Source organism: Malurus melanocephalus, unplaced genomic scaffold (assembly GCF_030028575.1).
Source record: "Malurus melanocephalus ecotype Western Australia unplaced genomic scaffold, MMel_1.1 scaffold_74, whole genome shotgun sequence".
Classification (NCBI taxonomy): domain Eukaryota; kingdom Metazoa; phylum Chordata; class Aves; order Passeriformes; family Maluridae; genus Malurus; species Malurus melanocephalus.
In genome coordinates, this window is record NW_026623306.1 from 1,528,479 (window position 1) to 1,544,377 (window position 15,899).

The 15,899-nt window shown below is 41.0% G+C and overlaps 1 protein-coding gene across 1 annotated transcript in view; it reads left to right on the plus strand.

Annotated features, from left to right (window-relative positions):
* Window positions 1-15,266, plus strand: part of RAB3B (RAB3B, member RAS oncogene family) — a 48,968-nt gene extending 33,702 nt beyond the window's left edge. The window contains exons 3-5 of the mRNA XM_057367043.1: window positions 5,637-5,755; window positions 10,938-11,062; window positions 14,162-15,266. Of these exons, the coding sequence (XP_057223026.1) occupies window positions 5,637-5,755; window positions 10,938-11,062; window positions 14,162-14,349 (432 nt within the window). The 3' untranslated portion in view covers window positions 14,350-15,266. The remainder of the gene's footprint in view (window positions 1-5,636; window positions 5,756-10,937; window positions 11,063-14,161) is intronic.
* Window positions 15,267-15,899: the final 633 nt, after the last annotated feature.

Genomic DNA, 15,899 nt, shown 5'->3' on the forward strand with positions numbered 1-15,899 from the left:
AGCAGGTCATGAGCAGAAGTGCTAATGACAGTACCTTGGCYTGATTCCAATGTGGGAATTACATTCTGCTGAGCAAATGCACCCTGTTGCATTTTCAGTGATTCACTTTTTGTCTTATATGGTGTGGATTGCTGAGAAAAGTTAAAAGAGCTGGTGCTTCCCTAACACCAGAAATATTTTAATGGTGTATTAGGTCAGTTTACAATAACTTTACCTCCTTGTCTGTCAGCTTATTTTACAAAGGTTCTTTGAAAAGTAAGTGCAATGCCTCACGTGAAGAGATACTCAGCCACTGAGTTACAGGGAACAACTTCAAAAGTCTGTATGTTGGGCATGACCAAGGCCTCTGATGACTGACCAGATGCTGATGAGCTCTTGTAGACTCTGCATGAATTAAAAGTCTCTTTTCAAAAAATTTCCATTTCTCTGTTGTGAGCAGTTAGTGTGGGAATGTTAGAACATGGTGGTAGAACCTTCTGTAGAGGGTAAGCAAAATAGGATAGGAAAAGTTTTTGTAACTGGTAGTACTGAAATTACCCAAGGCTGCTGGTTTTACTGCATCTAAAGAGTAGGAGTGCAAATAGCCATAATGGAGAAATGTTTAAAAAGCACCTAGCAAGGATAGAGCATTTTATCAAAAAAGGCAGGGATTTTGTATTGGGTCTTTTTCACATCAGAAATGTTTTCCTGCATATTGCTGAAATGAAATGTCTCTCAAGGTAGCTAAATGTGTCTGAGTAGGTTCCAGTGACTCTTGGGCAATGGGAGCACTCAATAACAAGAGAGGAAAAAAGACATACCTAATATGATCTGTTGAACTGGAGCATCTTAATCAGAGCTGAGTTCTGAAGGAACCAGGTGTTATTTTGCTCCTGGCAGCAATTGAATCTTCACAGGTTTTTCATGACATCACATCTTTTCCATGTCTTAACCAGTGACTCATCCTGCTTGCCTGTTTGTTCCTATTTCTAGCTGCCAGCAGGAAACACTAAGCTTAATGTGAACATTCTCTTATTAATGACACATTCTAGTCTGCCCAAGGTCCCTCTCCCTTGTGCAGCCTGGTGGGTGGGTTGTTTTTTTCCCCTTCCTCTTTCCCAAGGTGACTTTTGTTTATCTGATTATTGGTGACTTTCACTCCAAACTCTACTTTTGCAAAGGAGATGTGCGTGTGTGTGTGAATKTAACATCCCCCTGTAACCCCGGGGCTGGGAAGTGGGTTATTCTGTCTCCAAGGCTGACCGAACTCCAAACAAAAAGGTGCAGAAAGCCGTAGTGTAGGTGCTACAATGTGGCATTTAACAGCAGGGAGGAAGAAGTCTTTCCTCCACCACATCTGATGAAGTCCCAAATTGTGGTGGGTGCTGGTTATTGGGGTGGAGGTATCCTCTGTTCTGACTCTGAGTAGCCTAAGCAAGGGTGATGTTAAATCTACACAGCTTATAAATGTTGCCAATATTGCTGGACAATAAGCAACTCTTGTTCTTGCATATTATTCTTCAAAAAACAAAAAAAAACCATGCAAATCATTACATAATCCTTTAAAAAAATTGGAAGGGTTTATTTCTTTAGAGGCTATTTGTCACATACACTGCTAGAAAAGCAATGGTGCTAAGGGGATTAAATTCAGTGCAGATTAGATGTTTCAGTGACATTTTATTTGGAACAAAGAACTGGCTGGAAATCTTCACTAGAAGAAGGATGGCTTGGAATAAGGGATTCTGATTTTTCAGACCTGCAGCAAAGAGCATCTATCATGATTTAAAAACTCAAATATGTTTGCCTTGTTAGTACCTTGCAGTTTCTGCTGAGAGAGTCAAGTAAATTTAAGAAAAGCTTATTGTACTTCTGTTGTAAATGGGTGCGTGATGGATCTTTAGACTAGAGGGCAACTGCACACAATGCAAATGCATCTAAGTCTTTTTCTTGTCTGATGAACATTGAATTTTGATTGCTCATTAATGCAAAACCTTGAAATTTTTGTTTCAAGCTGCCCACTAATGGTCCTGTGGGTGTTTTTAATTGTTTGCGTAATGGAGAGGCGCACAGAAGAACAGAGCTGTTAGCACACCGGTGTAAATACACCTCACAGAGACCCTTCTGTGCCTGGTTACAGCCAAGCTCTTTGATTCCTCCTCAGGGAGAGCCTAGCAGGTTTCTGGATGCTGGGGCTCAGGCTATTCTTCCAGGCATTTGGCTAGACTGTTAATTAGTGCTACATCACCTTTCTGCTGATCCCTGCCTGTGCTTCATGTACTTGTCTCCTAATGAGTTTGTGGTCTACCTGGAAATCTTGCAAACAACTTGTGGGGGAAGGGGAGGAAGCAATTTCTGTCAGTTATTTTCTCCTTCATTAGATAAACAACTTGAACTTAAAAGCCTGAAATGACTAATTACCTGAGGTTTGTGGTGTTTTAAACTGAGGAAAGCACAAGTGTTGTAAATGCTKAAGAAAGTGAGCTCAATTTTTGCAGTTTGTTTTATTTTATTTATGCTGAGGCATCTGTGTGTGGGGGTGTGCACTTTAGTTCTCATGGTGTAAGTCGAGAAAATTAAGCCAGTTTATCGCTGTCTAAGAARCTAATGTAACCTGAGGAAAAAAGTRATTTCAGGGTGATAGTACAACAGTTGAAATGCAGTTGGAGAAATGGCACTGTAAAGCTGTGATGGGAGGTGATGTGCTCTGTACCTGTACAGTCAAACAGAGCAAGGAAGCCATCAGTGACTCACAGAGGGGTGAATCACATTTCTGCATTGTAACACAAACTTTATATACCATAAGAGACAGGATGCTTTTGCCTCACACACACTCCCTTTGATGACCTGAGAAGGCAGGCACCTAAGTATGACCTAATGATTATACAAATCAACTTTCTAATGGCTATAAGTTCACTGTCCACCAGAGGACAGGTTATGACTGAGCAAATGCAGGTTGTCCTTTGGGGTTCTGTACCTCCTGCAGTTCCATCTCTGACTAATGTACAAATTGGGGTCCTTCCCCATGCAGAATACTGAAATCAGCAAAMCAGATTTGCTAAATTCCAGAGCTGTCAGGCAATAGCACAATTTGGCTTTTTCAGTCCAGTTCCTCATTGAGTTGTGGCACTGAGGTGGCATCAGGGCAGATTTTGGAAGTCACCCTGAGTGTCCCTTGGGGCTGCTTCCCAGGACAGCCTGGATGTATGTCCCCAGAGCTGAGTCCTTGCTCTGAGCCATTGTCAAATATAATTTCTTTCCAAATTACTCTGCATGTAACTTGACAATGTGTCTTGCAGTCACTTACTGCCTAGTCACAGCCTCATGCCCTAAGCCAGAGTGAGCACAGAGGAGGAAAAAGAAGGTGAGATTTGGAAGGCAGGAGAGCCTGAGAATGCAGGTATCAGACAAYAATGAGCAGTGTAGAAGCTTGACTTCCTGTGGATTTGTTTGGTTTTGTTGGTTGCAGAATCTGTGAAGTTACTGGTTTAGGGCCTTCTCCTAATGAGACACGAAGAAAGCCTCTCTGAAGTGAATCCTTTGGTTCTGGGAAGGGATGATCATTGCACTTCAGCTTTTTTCACAGCTAAAGTATACTTAAGGTCTCTCTTCACCTTACTAAACACTTTTTGTGACATATGTAAAAATATTTAAACACATTTTCCCTCAGCCAAATTTGATCAAAATGCATGTGTGGAGACTGATGATTTAATAAGCCTCACATCTTTAGGAAATCAGGCTAAAATAAAGCAACTCTCATCTCTCTGAACAAAAGAACAGTACYATTGCTGCTGAGACCTTCCTTGCTTGAAGAAATATAGTTAGGATCTGGTTGTCATGGCGGGTTTAGCTGTTCAGCAGCTAAGTGGGGATGTTGTGTCAGTAAATATGAGAGTGCTCTGTGATGGATTTTTCACTGGCAGAAAGACAAATGGTCACTCAGGCTGCAGGGTGGAGCCCACCTCATTCTGGTACCTCCTGTTAGAAGGGAACTGGAGAACTATTCCTCAACAGTGTTTCATGGTGATCAGCCAGTGGACTACCCCATCTTGAAATAATGCACAGCTTTAAGGGAAAAAATCATGCATTTTTCCAGAGAATTGGTGAAGAAAGAGCAAGATTGCTGCTGCACAGCCTCTCCACTGGGAAATTCACAGTATGTTACAGCTGTGGATAGTCTCACAGTAGTGCAGTGCAGAGCCTTTCAAGCAAGCTGTAGGGAGCTTATTTACAAGCACAGTCCTCCTGCTGAGAGGCTCTGTGATGTTCTGGTGCAGAACAGGTGACCCCAGACTGGCTGCCGTGTGTTCTGCAAGGGCCAGCACTGTCTCTTGCACGCAGCAAAACTGAAGCTGCTTGCATGGGAATGATGGGCAGGATGATTTTAAAGCTGAGTAGTTTCCCACCCACTGTCTTCTGGGGATGTGCTGATGTGCTGTGTCTGTCTGATCTCTACTCCTGCCAAGAGTGCTCTACGTGGTTTTATTTTACTCTTCCAACAAGTTAYATGGTTGTTAAGTCCTTTAGGGTCTTTTCCTTTGGAACTTTAATCACATTTTAAACCAGTGGCAGCAAATGCTTTCTTCAGTGTGGGTTTTGGGGGACTAAAGGATGGTTCRTTTTAGAACTAACCCATCACAATAAGTTGACGTCTCATACTGAGCACACACTTTGAAGGCAGTGCCTTTTGGCTCCCTGCAGCTGTTTCACAGACCTGCCAAAAGAAGGATGAAATGTGTTCAAAAGATAGAAACCTTCTGAATGAGAGAGACAATTCAGCACACGATTTCTCTCCTGGGTTCAGAAGGCAGGTCCAGAGGGAATGGATTGGGCTGTAGGACTGCTGTTCTGGTGTAGAAGTATTCCTCAGTTTAAAAATAGGCTTGARAAATGTGAGGAAAAGGTGCTGTTGGCATCCAACAGATGGTAGTTGACATGTTTTCTAGCTGTCACAAGTCTTTCAAAATTCTYCTGTTGCATATGCCAGAGTTTCACCTTTGTGCTGCCCAGCTGAACGCAGAAATGACAACTGCAGGTGGAGGAGCTCTGCAGGAACTCTATGGGTAAACAAAATTAAGATGATCTAAAGAAGAGAATTAATAGATCTCAAATAAGTGTGTGCATCTCAGACTGTGTGACTGGGATATTCCACGTTAAATTCACTGTATATAATAATGTTTATTGCATCAAATCTTTGATTACTGTCTCTAATCTGAGGCAAGAAAGAAGTTACCCATAGCATCCACCTCAAGGACATTTTCCTGACCGTGACACTGAATTGCAACACGTAAATGTTTTCTGCCTGGTACAGTCCTGGACTGGTTATTTTGCCTCTGCTTTGAAGTGTCTGCTTTCAGTGAACTCTGCTAACATTTTATTATTGCATTGAGGCTGAGGCAGAGAAGAGTAATTAAAGGGTTGACATCTTTGGTATTTTTTTAATAGTACATGTGTCAAAATGCATTTAACAAATCATGGTTGATGCAAAAGCCTAATTAATGCTAAAATGTAAGTAGAGTTCATTTCAGTTGGGAGCAACTGAGAATTTTAAAATGTATAATAACAAAAAATGGTTGCCTGATTTTAGATATAAGACCTAATTACAAGTCTTGCTTCTGAGAGCTGAAGTCTTAAAGCCTAAATATTCCTTTCTGTTGCAGGATACAGCTGGACAAGAAAGATACAGGACCATCACCACAGCCTACTACCGAGGAGCYATGGGCTTTGTCCTCATGTATGATATCACCAGTGAAGACTCCTTCAATGCAGTGCAGGACTGGTAGGAAATACTGTTGTCGTGTTTGTTTGGGTTTTGGCCGACTATCTCCTCACAACTGAGACATCCCACTCTCCATAGTGCTTTGCATCATGGTGTTCTTTCCTCTTCATCTGAATAATTTGGTTTGTAAACGTTCCTTAGAAAAAGTTCTACAGCTTCTCTTTAATGAAAAGGTTGTAGTTGAAATTTTGTAGCATACTATAGCATTTGTTGCTTTAAAACGTTTAAATTTATTGTGAAGAAATTAATCCTTTAATGCTTTTTTGGGCTTATGAGGTTTCTGRCTATGCTGCTAAAAATTCAGATTAACAGTGGTTGTTCAATTCACATCTCAGGGATTTGGGGAAAGGCTGTGTTTATCCTCAGAAGTAGTGCCCTGTGACTCCACTCAAATGTCTTGCAATCCTKTCTGCTGATTACCTGGTTGCTCTTKGCTGCAGATAAGGCTGGTCACCRTGCAAAGAAGGGCAGTGCAGTGGTTAATGCGATCTCCTGAGTCAGATTGATTTGCAGTGATCTCAGTGACCTTCTGGGAGCGTGTGACATCCTGGCTGTGGTACTGGCTCTTAGCATCTGGCTCAGCCTGACTTTTTCTCAACAGTTATTCTGTATCCCTATCTAGGCTGTAACTCAAAAGCTGCAAAAACTTTTGGTGGTTTGTTGTTCCAGGTGATTTGTCTTTCCTCCAAAGCTGCCCAGTTTTTGTTCTCTCTGTTCACTAAAGCAGTTGTTCACRATGGTCACATCCAAGATGTAGTCTCTGCTTTCAGCCCCCCATCCCCAGTACCATGRCAGCAGTTGAAGTGCAGCACCATCCTGAGCAGCCCTTCAGCAGCTTGTGATAGAGGAATGCATTCTTTTCTTGTTAGAAACACAAACACAAAGGTTTTGTCAAAAACAGTTTTGTCCATCAAGTTTTGCTCACCAAGCTCAGATGAAGCTTCTTCTGCGTCTGCTTGGGGATGTTTTCCATAGGAGTGCAAGCATGTGAGCTGGGGCAACATCTTTTACTAAACTCTAAATATTTTCAGCTTGGTTCCCTCATGAAACAAGATCCATATGATCACACAGTTGATCTACCTGTCTGTCTGTTGGTTCTGCTCTAAGAAGTTGTACTTACCAGTCTTAGCCAAAAATTACCAAATCTCATTCTCCGAGCTGCTTCTATTTTCAAGTTTGCACAGGTGAAGTTTAACCTGAAGCTTTACATTGGAAGTAGTCTAAAGTCTGCTCCATCAAAGGCACTGGTGTGAGAGTAAGAACTGGGAAAGGTCAGCTTTGTCTGTTTGACTTCACGTCTTCCTGTGCCATGGGAGCTGCAGGAATATCTTTGCTAAGAGCACTTGTCAGCCAAAGGACAGAGGTGAACCATCAGTGTGTTTTTCCTCTGTATGTCAGGAATCTTTCCAACTAGCTTTCAGGTTCTGAGCCCAAGTGAGGTAGTGGGGCAGAAAAAAAKGTCCCATTTCCTTCCTTCCTGAAGCTTGTCCACAGGAGAGGAGGGCTGCAGTCAAGCCAGCATCTCTGGGCCAGCAGAGTCCTCTAGTGGCTATTGCAGCTGGGAGATGGTTTTTCCCAGTCTATGGAATCTCTTTCACAACTTCCAAAGGCACAAGAAATGGAAAAAAAAAAAAGCTTTTGTCTGATGCTGGTGTTGCTCTCTCAGTGTCTGCCATTTTCTAGCATACCAAGTAGGTTTTTTTTGTGGTTTTTTTCCCACTATTCTGCATGATACCGTTATGATTAAATAACTTAACTACTCTGGATCTTCAGTCAAGAACTGCCCTTTCCATGGAAGATTAAGATATCTCCTACTTGAGCTCCTTTATTTCCATCTCWGGTTCATTGGCACATGCCTGTTTTAACAGCCCCCTGATTGGGCTTCACCTGTCCACAAGGGAAATGAGAATATCCCTCCCAGTCAGCCAAATGATTTCTTCCTTGAGAGATCTTTTTCTCTCACCCTTCTTATGGGTGGATGTCCTGAAGAGGATCTTGATTTGCTTTGTGGCACTCATACCTCTCCTAAACCAAGTAAAGGCACTTTTTCTCCTGAGTGAGAGGACCATGGCTGTATATCAGGTATTTAGACAAACTCTCCAGGTACAACATGAATACAAAATGGAGTCTTTCCTTCATTGATGTGAATCATCCCAATTAATGACCATCATCTTAAAACCACTGAGAAAGAGAAACAATTTAAATGCATTTGGGAATATGCGGAACATGACTTGTTCTCTTGTTCACTGGAAAATGTACAGCTGATTGTATGAGAAGCCTTAAAATATTAAGCCTGAGTTATTTTCGTTACTGCAGTGTGGCAAGAATTCGGTCAGGTTATTTTATGAGAAGAAACATAAATAGGCAAACACRMAGTTTTRACTGATATTTGAAAATAAGTAATTWTTTTGTTTGAATATAAGATATCTTTATCTCTCCTGTAAGGTGAGTGAAAGGGTTAAATGAGTTTTCATTGCTTTCAGCTCAGTTTCTAGAATTTTCTTTTAGTTGTCTTCTTTGATAGCTATTATTTGACATTGAGTTGATAGTTTTGTATGTAGATAAATCAGTTGTTTATACCTCATTTGAAACTGTACTGTAACTAAAATATATTCAGTACTGGAAACTGTAAAGTAAATAGAAAATATTATGGAAGCTCTGCTTTAGGCAATCTAGACAATTTCATAGAAGGGAAATAAAAATTGGTAAGATTAAAYTTAGATGTGACAGCTGGGTTCACAAATCATCAGCTTTATTTATTTTAACTCAAACTGAGTTGATGATACCTCCATGTAACTGTGAACCTGAGACTATTTTTCTTCTAAGCATGAAGCACAAAGTTTGTGTTTTATTGTTAATTTGGGGAATTCAGCACAAACAAGRCACAGCATTTTATTGTGTCACAGAAATATGTTTCTCTCAATTGTATATTGGGCTGCCCTGCTAGTTGTTGAAACAGCTCCATCACACAAACCCTGCTGTTTATTCATTTATCTTTCTAAAAGCATCTGGAAATTTTCTGTCTTCATCTTTATGTATGGACATCAGGGTTTCTTTTACATGTTCTTTGTAACTTTTTTGGTTGGTTGATTGCCTTTTATTCCTAAGAAGAGTAAATGTTGGAGTGCTGTAAAAGGTTTTCCACTAACTCTTATAAAACAGGGAGAAGGATGCATTTCTCTGGGAGATCCTTCATGCTGATTTCTTCTTTTTTCATTTTCTGAGTAATTCTGTTTAAATAGTTAAGGTTTGGCAGTGTGTCCCCATATGATGCCAGGGGCTGAAATGAATCCAGAGGCTGAACTGTGGGTTAGAAGAGGAGCCTGCTTACAGTTGAACCTGGGGAGACTTTATTTCTCTATTGTTTATGAAGGGAGACTGGGGAGATCTAATCTTCCTGGACTTTTGGTTGGACTGGGAAGATTTCATCTTCTGGGCTTTTGGCTGATTTCTGCAGTCATCCCGTTCTCTGATGAGCCTTGAGAAACCCCAGAGGCCCACATAAGCTCATCACAGACTCACATTAGCTCTCTTGGGGCTTGTCTACATGGAGTTTCTCAAACGGTGAGACTGGAGGAGCTAAATTGGGATTGGAGTGAGTGCCTTTCCAGGAGCACACTAGGGAGAGTAGGAAGTTTCATTGAACAGTCTTTGGATTTTTTGCATTTTGCACTCTGGGTTTGGGTGAGTCTCCCGTTCTCCAGGGCAGTCCAAGCAGGCTGCTGCTTCAGGGCAGGTTGCACAGTGAAATGGCCCCTTTTTCACAGTTATCTGTGGAGTAACATAGCTGGCGGCTTTYCCTGGAAAGAAAGCAAGTAAGCAAYTCAAATTAATTAAAAACTGTCATTAGGAGATCAGAGCTGGAGGCTGCTGCTAATTCAAAAGAGAAGGAATCAAGTGCTTTATTGTTAAAGGAGCTTCTTTTACACAGAAGTAAAAGTTTGAGGAGACTTCTGGTTCCACTGGGAAGTGGCAGATTTGCCTGAAATGATAATGCCCTGCCTGGAGTGGTGGTGAGTTGGGGCAAARAGTGGGATGGTGAGTTAGGGAATGGAGGAGTGTATGGCTCCTGGCGCTGCAGGCTAATTACCCTTGAGGAGGAGGGAGCCTTAAAAGATAGAGCTGACTTGGTGAAGATAAAATAGGTTGTGTGGGTCTGTAAAGATGGATGAAAGTGAATGCTGTTCTGCTGCTGGCTCTGGGACATCTCACCAAGGATGGTGGGGAGAGGGCTGGCCCCTCAGGATATATAAAAAAYAATATCCTGTTTTGTCATGGAAAAACTTGAAAGAGGCTAAATGTAGGGTCAGAGTCCTGGGATCCACAGTGAGCTCCACTCCWGTTTYAGCAYGAGCCACAGAAAACTTTGGAGGCTYCAAATTCACCYGAGTGCTCCTGCCTAAGCCCCCATGCCCTGCACCCCTGTGCCACTGAGGTTAGCATTGGTCTGTCATTGCARCTGCTCTTTCCTGCCTTAGGTATCCCTCAATCCTGCTGAGTTCAAGTATTAACTCCTAGATCCTTGCTTTGATCTCAAATCTTCCCAATTTCCTAAATTTCTGTTTCTCCTTTTCAGCTGTTTCCATGTTTCAATGCGTTTTTCAGTTTCCACGAAACTGTTTTCCTGTTCAAGCAAAGACAACTTGATGCTTCCATCTGTTTTTGTGGTGTCCCTAAAACTCAACAGCAAAATGTGCTATAGAAAAAGAGAGAATTATTGTTGTTCTGCCTTTTATGGGAAGTTATAAATCCAATATGAAGTGTGCATTTATAGTATGGATTTCTCTGTGGGACAATACCCTTAAAAGCTGTAATTAATTGTTGTATCTCTGACAGATAACAGCTGAAAGAGAATAAGCTTTACAAAAAGACTTCTTTGTCCCTAATCTTCAAAATTTACTTGATTCATTTTTTATCTGGATCTCATGATCTTTAAAATAATTGCAAGGTCTTAATAAGAAATTTCATTGTCACACAAAGGTAAGGAGTAGTGGAATAGAGCAGTGCTGTGAGTTACACACTTTGCATTCTTGCTTTGTGTGTCAGCCTGGTCRTTTGTCTTTGAACCAACACACAGCCTGGGGATGCTGATGTCATTAATGGTACTTGTTTTAATATTTATTATAGGATTGTATTTTGGCACTGCTGATGGAATGTAACTATCTCTCTTGACCTGCTCTAGGGCCACACAAATCAAGACTTACTCCTGGGACAATGCACAAGTGATCCTGGTTGGAAACAAGTGTGACATGGAGGATGACAGGATTGTTCCCGTGGAGAAGGGGCAGCATCTGGCAGATCAGCTGGGTACATGGAAAACTGTCCTTCTTACCTTCTATCTTTTGTTTGTTTATACTGTCTGCCTTTCAGTTTGAACAGTATTCAGCCCTTCCAGCAGTAATACTTGAGTAATGGTCTCACAACTAAGAAATGTAATATATTCTAGGTTCAGATTTTACTTACTTYGTGCTCGGTAGGCCAAGAATACCTGGTAGAACACTTGTGGTGTTGCTGTATCTATAAAGTGGATGTCTAGGGGTGGAAGGAAGATAAAGTTTATCTGTAGAGAAAAGCTTTATTAGCTCARCAGAATGAAAAGAGAAGACGTTTTCATAAACACAATTCTGTCTCCAGGTCTTCAAGTACTGTGTGCTCATTGCAAATCAATGCAAACATTGATTTTTGTTGAAGCATTTTTTTAACTAAACAAGGAAAAGAAAAAAGAAATTTATATATCAGAGCTGAGGAATTGGGTAAAACRTATTTTAAAAATGTACTAGGCTTCTCTATCCAGGCAAGAAAATGACATGTTATTGACGTGGGATAGAAAAAGCAAAGCAGTTCTATTGAGAAGAAGCTGGGATGGCAATGAAAAATTTATAATGAAGAGCAAAGTAAACTCATGCTAGTTTATAATTTATTTATCATTTTTCATTATCTATTATAGTATATATGATATTTTTAATATTAAATCAGAGCTCTGTGTTAAAATTTAACTATACTGTTGTCTTCTGTAAAGAATTCAAAGTTGCAAGTAAATCCTGTTCAAATTTAGTTTACCTAACAGTGGAGGTCCTTTCATTGGGCATAAACATTCGTTTAGCTTGTATGAATAGACATTTCTGCCATACCCAAAGGAATCACCATCATCCTCAATTTATAAAATCCTATGTTGTCTTCAATTCTTAAACAGTAATTAAAGGGTGCATAATGAGGCGTTAAATTGGAGGTATTGGAGTTCCAGGACACACTGCATACAGTGGTGTAGTTTGAAGTGTGACCTTGAAAGTGTGAATTCTATATATAGCACACAGAGGGCTCCCATTCATGACTGGAGTCTTGAGGCASTGCCATCATGAGCAAATAATGAGCAAATATCAAACTAAACCCATCATTATTATTGTAATAGTAAATCTTTATGCGTAGGATTGGCAAAGCAAACAAAGACATGGCTAATTTGCCAAATCATTCAGGGGCTCTTTTTTGCCGTCAGAGTTTAATTTGGTTTTGAAAATATGAATATGAATAAACTTGGTTCCTGTCTCTCAAAAAGGTGGATGCGTGTGTGTCCACCTATTTCACAGGAACAATTACATTGCTAGTAATAGAAAATTTGTCCAAACCAATGTAACAGCAAATGAAGCATTTTATTTGAACTCCCACTCCAAATTGGACTTCCAATGTTTTTTTCTRCTCCCAAAATTCATCTGTTTGTCTCAATACAAACTTGGCATCTAGAATCTGAATCCTTTACGTGTGGGACACTTCAAAACACACACACACAGAGTTACCATAGCAACTGATTCCATCAATAGGAAACTGTTTTGCAGAAGAATCCCCAGCTCTGCCCCAACCTGATGCTTGTCCAGCTCASCCTGGAGAAACCACTCCAGTGCAGAGCAAACCAAAAGCTGATCATGCCTTTGGGAGATGTTGTCCCAGCCCTGCTCTTCTGTAACCTCCCAAAATCTGAAACACTCTTTTCAAAAGAGCTGGAAAATAGATATGATTTTATCAGATCAGTTTTTCCTTACAGTAACTATGCTAATGTGTACAGCATTATATGAAATTATTTAGTGAGTTAGGTGGGAGGAATTTCTTTAATTGGCTATTGACTGCTTAAAGTGCTAATGTTCATCATAATGATTCACATAAAGGTTATCCCTTAGCATGTTTATCTAAGTTTGCATGGTGACATTAGCRTCATTGAAATAATTCCCTAATCAGATTAAGAAATTATTATTGGCCTGAATGTGAACTGAACCAAAACAGATGGGTTTAGAGGAAGCTAAATCAATGTTGGACTGACACATATCTAATTGCAGTTCTCTGATGTCCTGAGCTTTTCATAGATGTTTTTATTCCTCATCAAAACAGCAAGTGGGGCAGGCAGAATCCTCCTCTGATACAGGACAGGCTCTCCCTGCTTGGTAACAAGGCAAACATCTCCACCATCACTTCACCCCTTGTCCCATGAATCTTAAAAAAGGTTCCAGTGAGGTGGGTACCCCCTTATCTCACAGATCCAGGTGACTCAGCCAGCAGTGGCAGACTGATCAGTTAAGATAAATTTTCTCTTTGTTTGTGGCAGAATCAAAGGATATTGATGCAATGCGGAATATCCCGAGAATGAAGCACAATAGAACGGAGCTTATTGCAAAATAAACTCACTGTGGTGCCTCAGCTCTCACTGCTGGCAATTTAATAACCTGATAGAACAGAAGCAAAGCCTGGTTGGCCCTTGAGGCCCCTGGGGTGAGGGAGATAAGGAAAWGCTTCACAGTTCAGGGCATTCTGCTGCTGAGGCAGGCCCTGGGCTGTCAGTCAGAGGTGGCAGCGGGAGGCAGCAGGAGGAGCTTGTGCCATCCCCTCCTTGGTGTAACTCCAGCCTTGCTGGTTGGGATTTTTTAATYAGAAAGGGTCAGTGTTTGAGGGTCAAGGAGCATTTTGCTATTTGAGTTGGTCAGCAGAAGGGAAGCAACCACGATCTTCATTCTCCTTCTGGCCTCTGCTCTTGCTGGAGGGCAGCAGGGKTTGGCAGAGCCTGGCCCTGGGGCAGGGCTGTGTGGAGCCCAGGAAGGTTCCTCACATCTTGCTGGTGATGGCATGTCACCAGCTGCAGCCCAGGGGACCTGCACTGATCAAAGRGGGAGAATTGACTCCCTTTTCCTGGCTTTACTCAGATCTGCAGATGTATTCACAGGGGGGGATGGTAAGGATCCATTATCCCTTTCACTCTTAACGAATCTTGATACATTTTAAAAATATTTCTGCTCTCTATTCTTGAGATTGTGGGGATCAACTCACCCTAAGGGATRTCCAATGCCTTGTTTTCTTAAGAARTGGTATTTTGAAAATRATGATCATCATCTYTCTATTGATACTTTTTGTTCCCTTTTTCCCCAGGTTTTGACTATTTTGAAGCCAGTGCCAAAGAAAACATCAACGTGAGGCAGGTGTTTGAGCGTCTCGTGGATATAATCTGTGAAAAGATGTCGGAGAGCATAGAGTCAGACAATTCCAGGGGCACTTCTGGAAGGAGCATGCGGCTCACAGACAACCCTCCCCCTTCACAGCAGAACTGCTCGTGCTAGTGACCTTTCACATTGAGAAATGTCCTTCTCCCCCGATTAAATTTTATCTTTTCATTTGTGGTGGTGCATTATCATGTAGTCCAAAGACAGAAGTGTCTGTTGTGGGAAACTGGTATGTTTGTTTAATGTGCTGGAGTGTTAATATTATGTATTTCCTCATCCAATAATTTAATAATCTGAAAAAATATTGTAAGTGCACCTCGTGTGAATGTGAGTTACACTGAAGAAAAATAATTGTTTAGTGCTGAAAATGTTATTTCTACAGAGAATGTTGCATTTTTAAATTATATATTCCTGTATTGCAGAAAGAGGTTTTGTTTTTTTTTTGTCAAGAACAGCAGGAAGCACAAAAACCAATTAGAAGGGACCAGGTCTAAGAGAAAAAAGGGGAAAATCTCTTAGAAAGCAAGAATGTTCATTTTTGTAACAAAAAAAAATCATCCCCAGATATTTTGAGAATCATTGCTGTCCTCCAGACCTGGACCTCAGTTTTTTCTGTAGGATGGAGCAGAAAGCAGAGAATTTGTCTGACATTGTGAGGTAGTTGGCTGCTGCATGCTTAGTTGGAGACAAAAACTGACTTATAAGACATGGAATAGCACTGCCTGAGAGAGATAAAAATATCAGGAGCCAAAATGTGAATGTTGGCAAATATTTGTGCCAATATTATTAGATTTTCTTTCTGCATTTTCTTGTTGATTTGTTTTTTTTAATCTTGTGTTAGAGGGGCGCGTGTGTGGGGGGATAGATTTTCTGGTTTCAGGTTCAACCACAAAGTATAATTTAAGAAAAGGAAGAGTGATTAAGTGATTATTAAAACACARCTGCCAATGAAACGTGGCAAAGATGTCCTGTTAGAGGTATTCTGTGAACKTTTTGTTGCGTCATGCTTTGAAGGGAGGAAAAAATTTTCGACTAAGCGGTTGTGAAGAGAAGTTGGCAGTCTTAAGGGGAAAATTCTGGAAAATTTTATGGTTTTACCTTTGATGTGTGATCATCTCTGACTCAGGGGACTTCCTGATGTCAGGAATGGGAGTCGATTGCCTGTCCACTGCCCTGTAACGTGCTGGATTATGACACCAGTGAGTGCTTTTGTAATTTCCTTCTTTTGTGTCCCTAAGTGTAATAGCTCTAAGAAAAAAAGCACAAAATTCTGGACAAAAATGCAGCTATGTTGGGGTGGTTCGARTTTGTTCTGCTAAAGCCTCGATCCCTCTGTTCGTGTTTTGCTTTCAGGAATCTTTACTGTGACATGTTCTGGGTGTGTGTGATCTTGTCCTGAGAGTGTGATTCGTGCAGTGCTGGGATTGTGGCTGTTGTATCTAAACCCTTGAAACTGCAAAATAAAGAGAAATGTAYTCACTGGGTGTGGCCAGAGAGCTTGTGTCAGCTGCATTTTTGCCTCGGGAATCCTACGYGTGTGTAGAGGAGAAATCCTTTTTAATGTTTTCAAAATACATCAAACTGCATTGATCTTCCTTTGACAGGGTGGTGGTCTTTGGACCCAGCAATCTGGAATCRCTGTGTAGGTTAAGAACAATGAAGAGAAG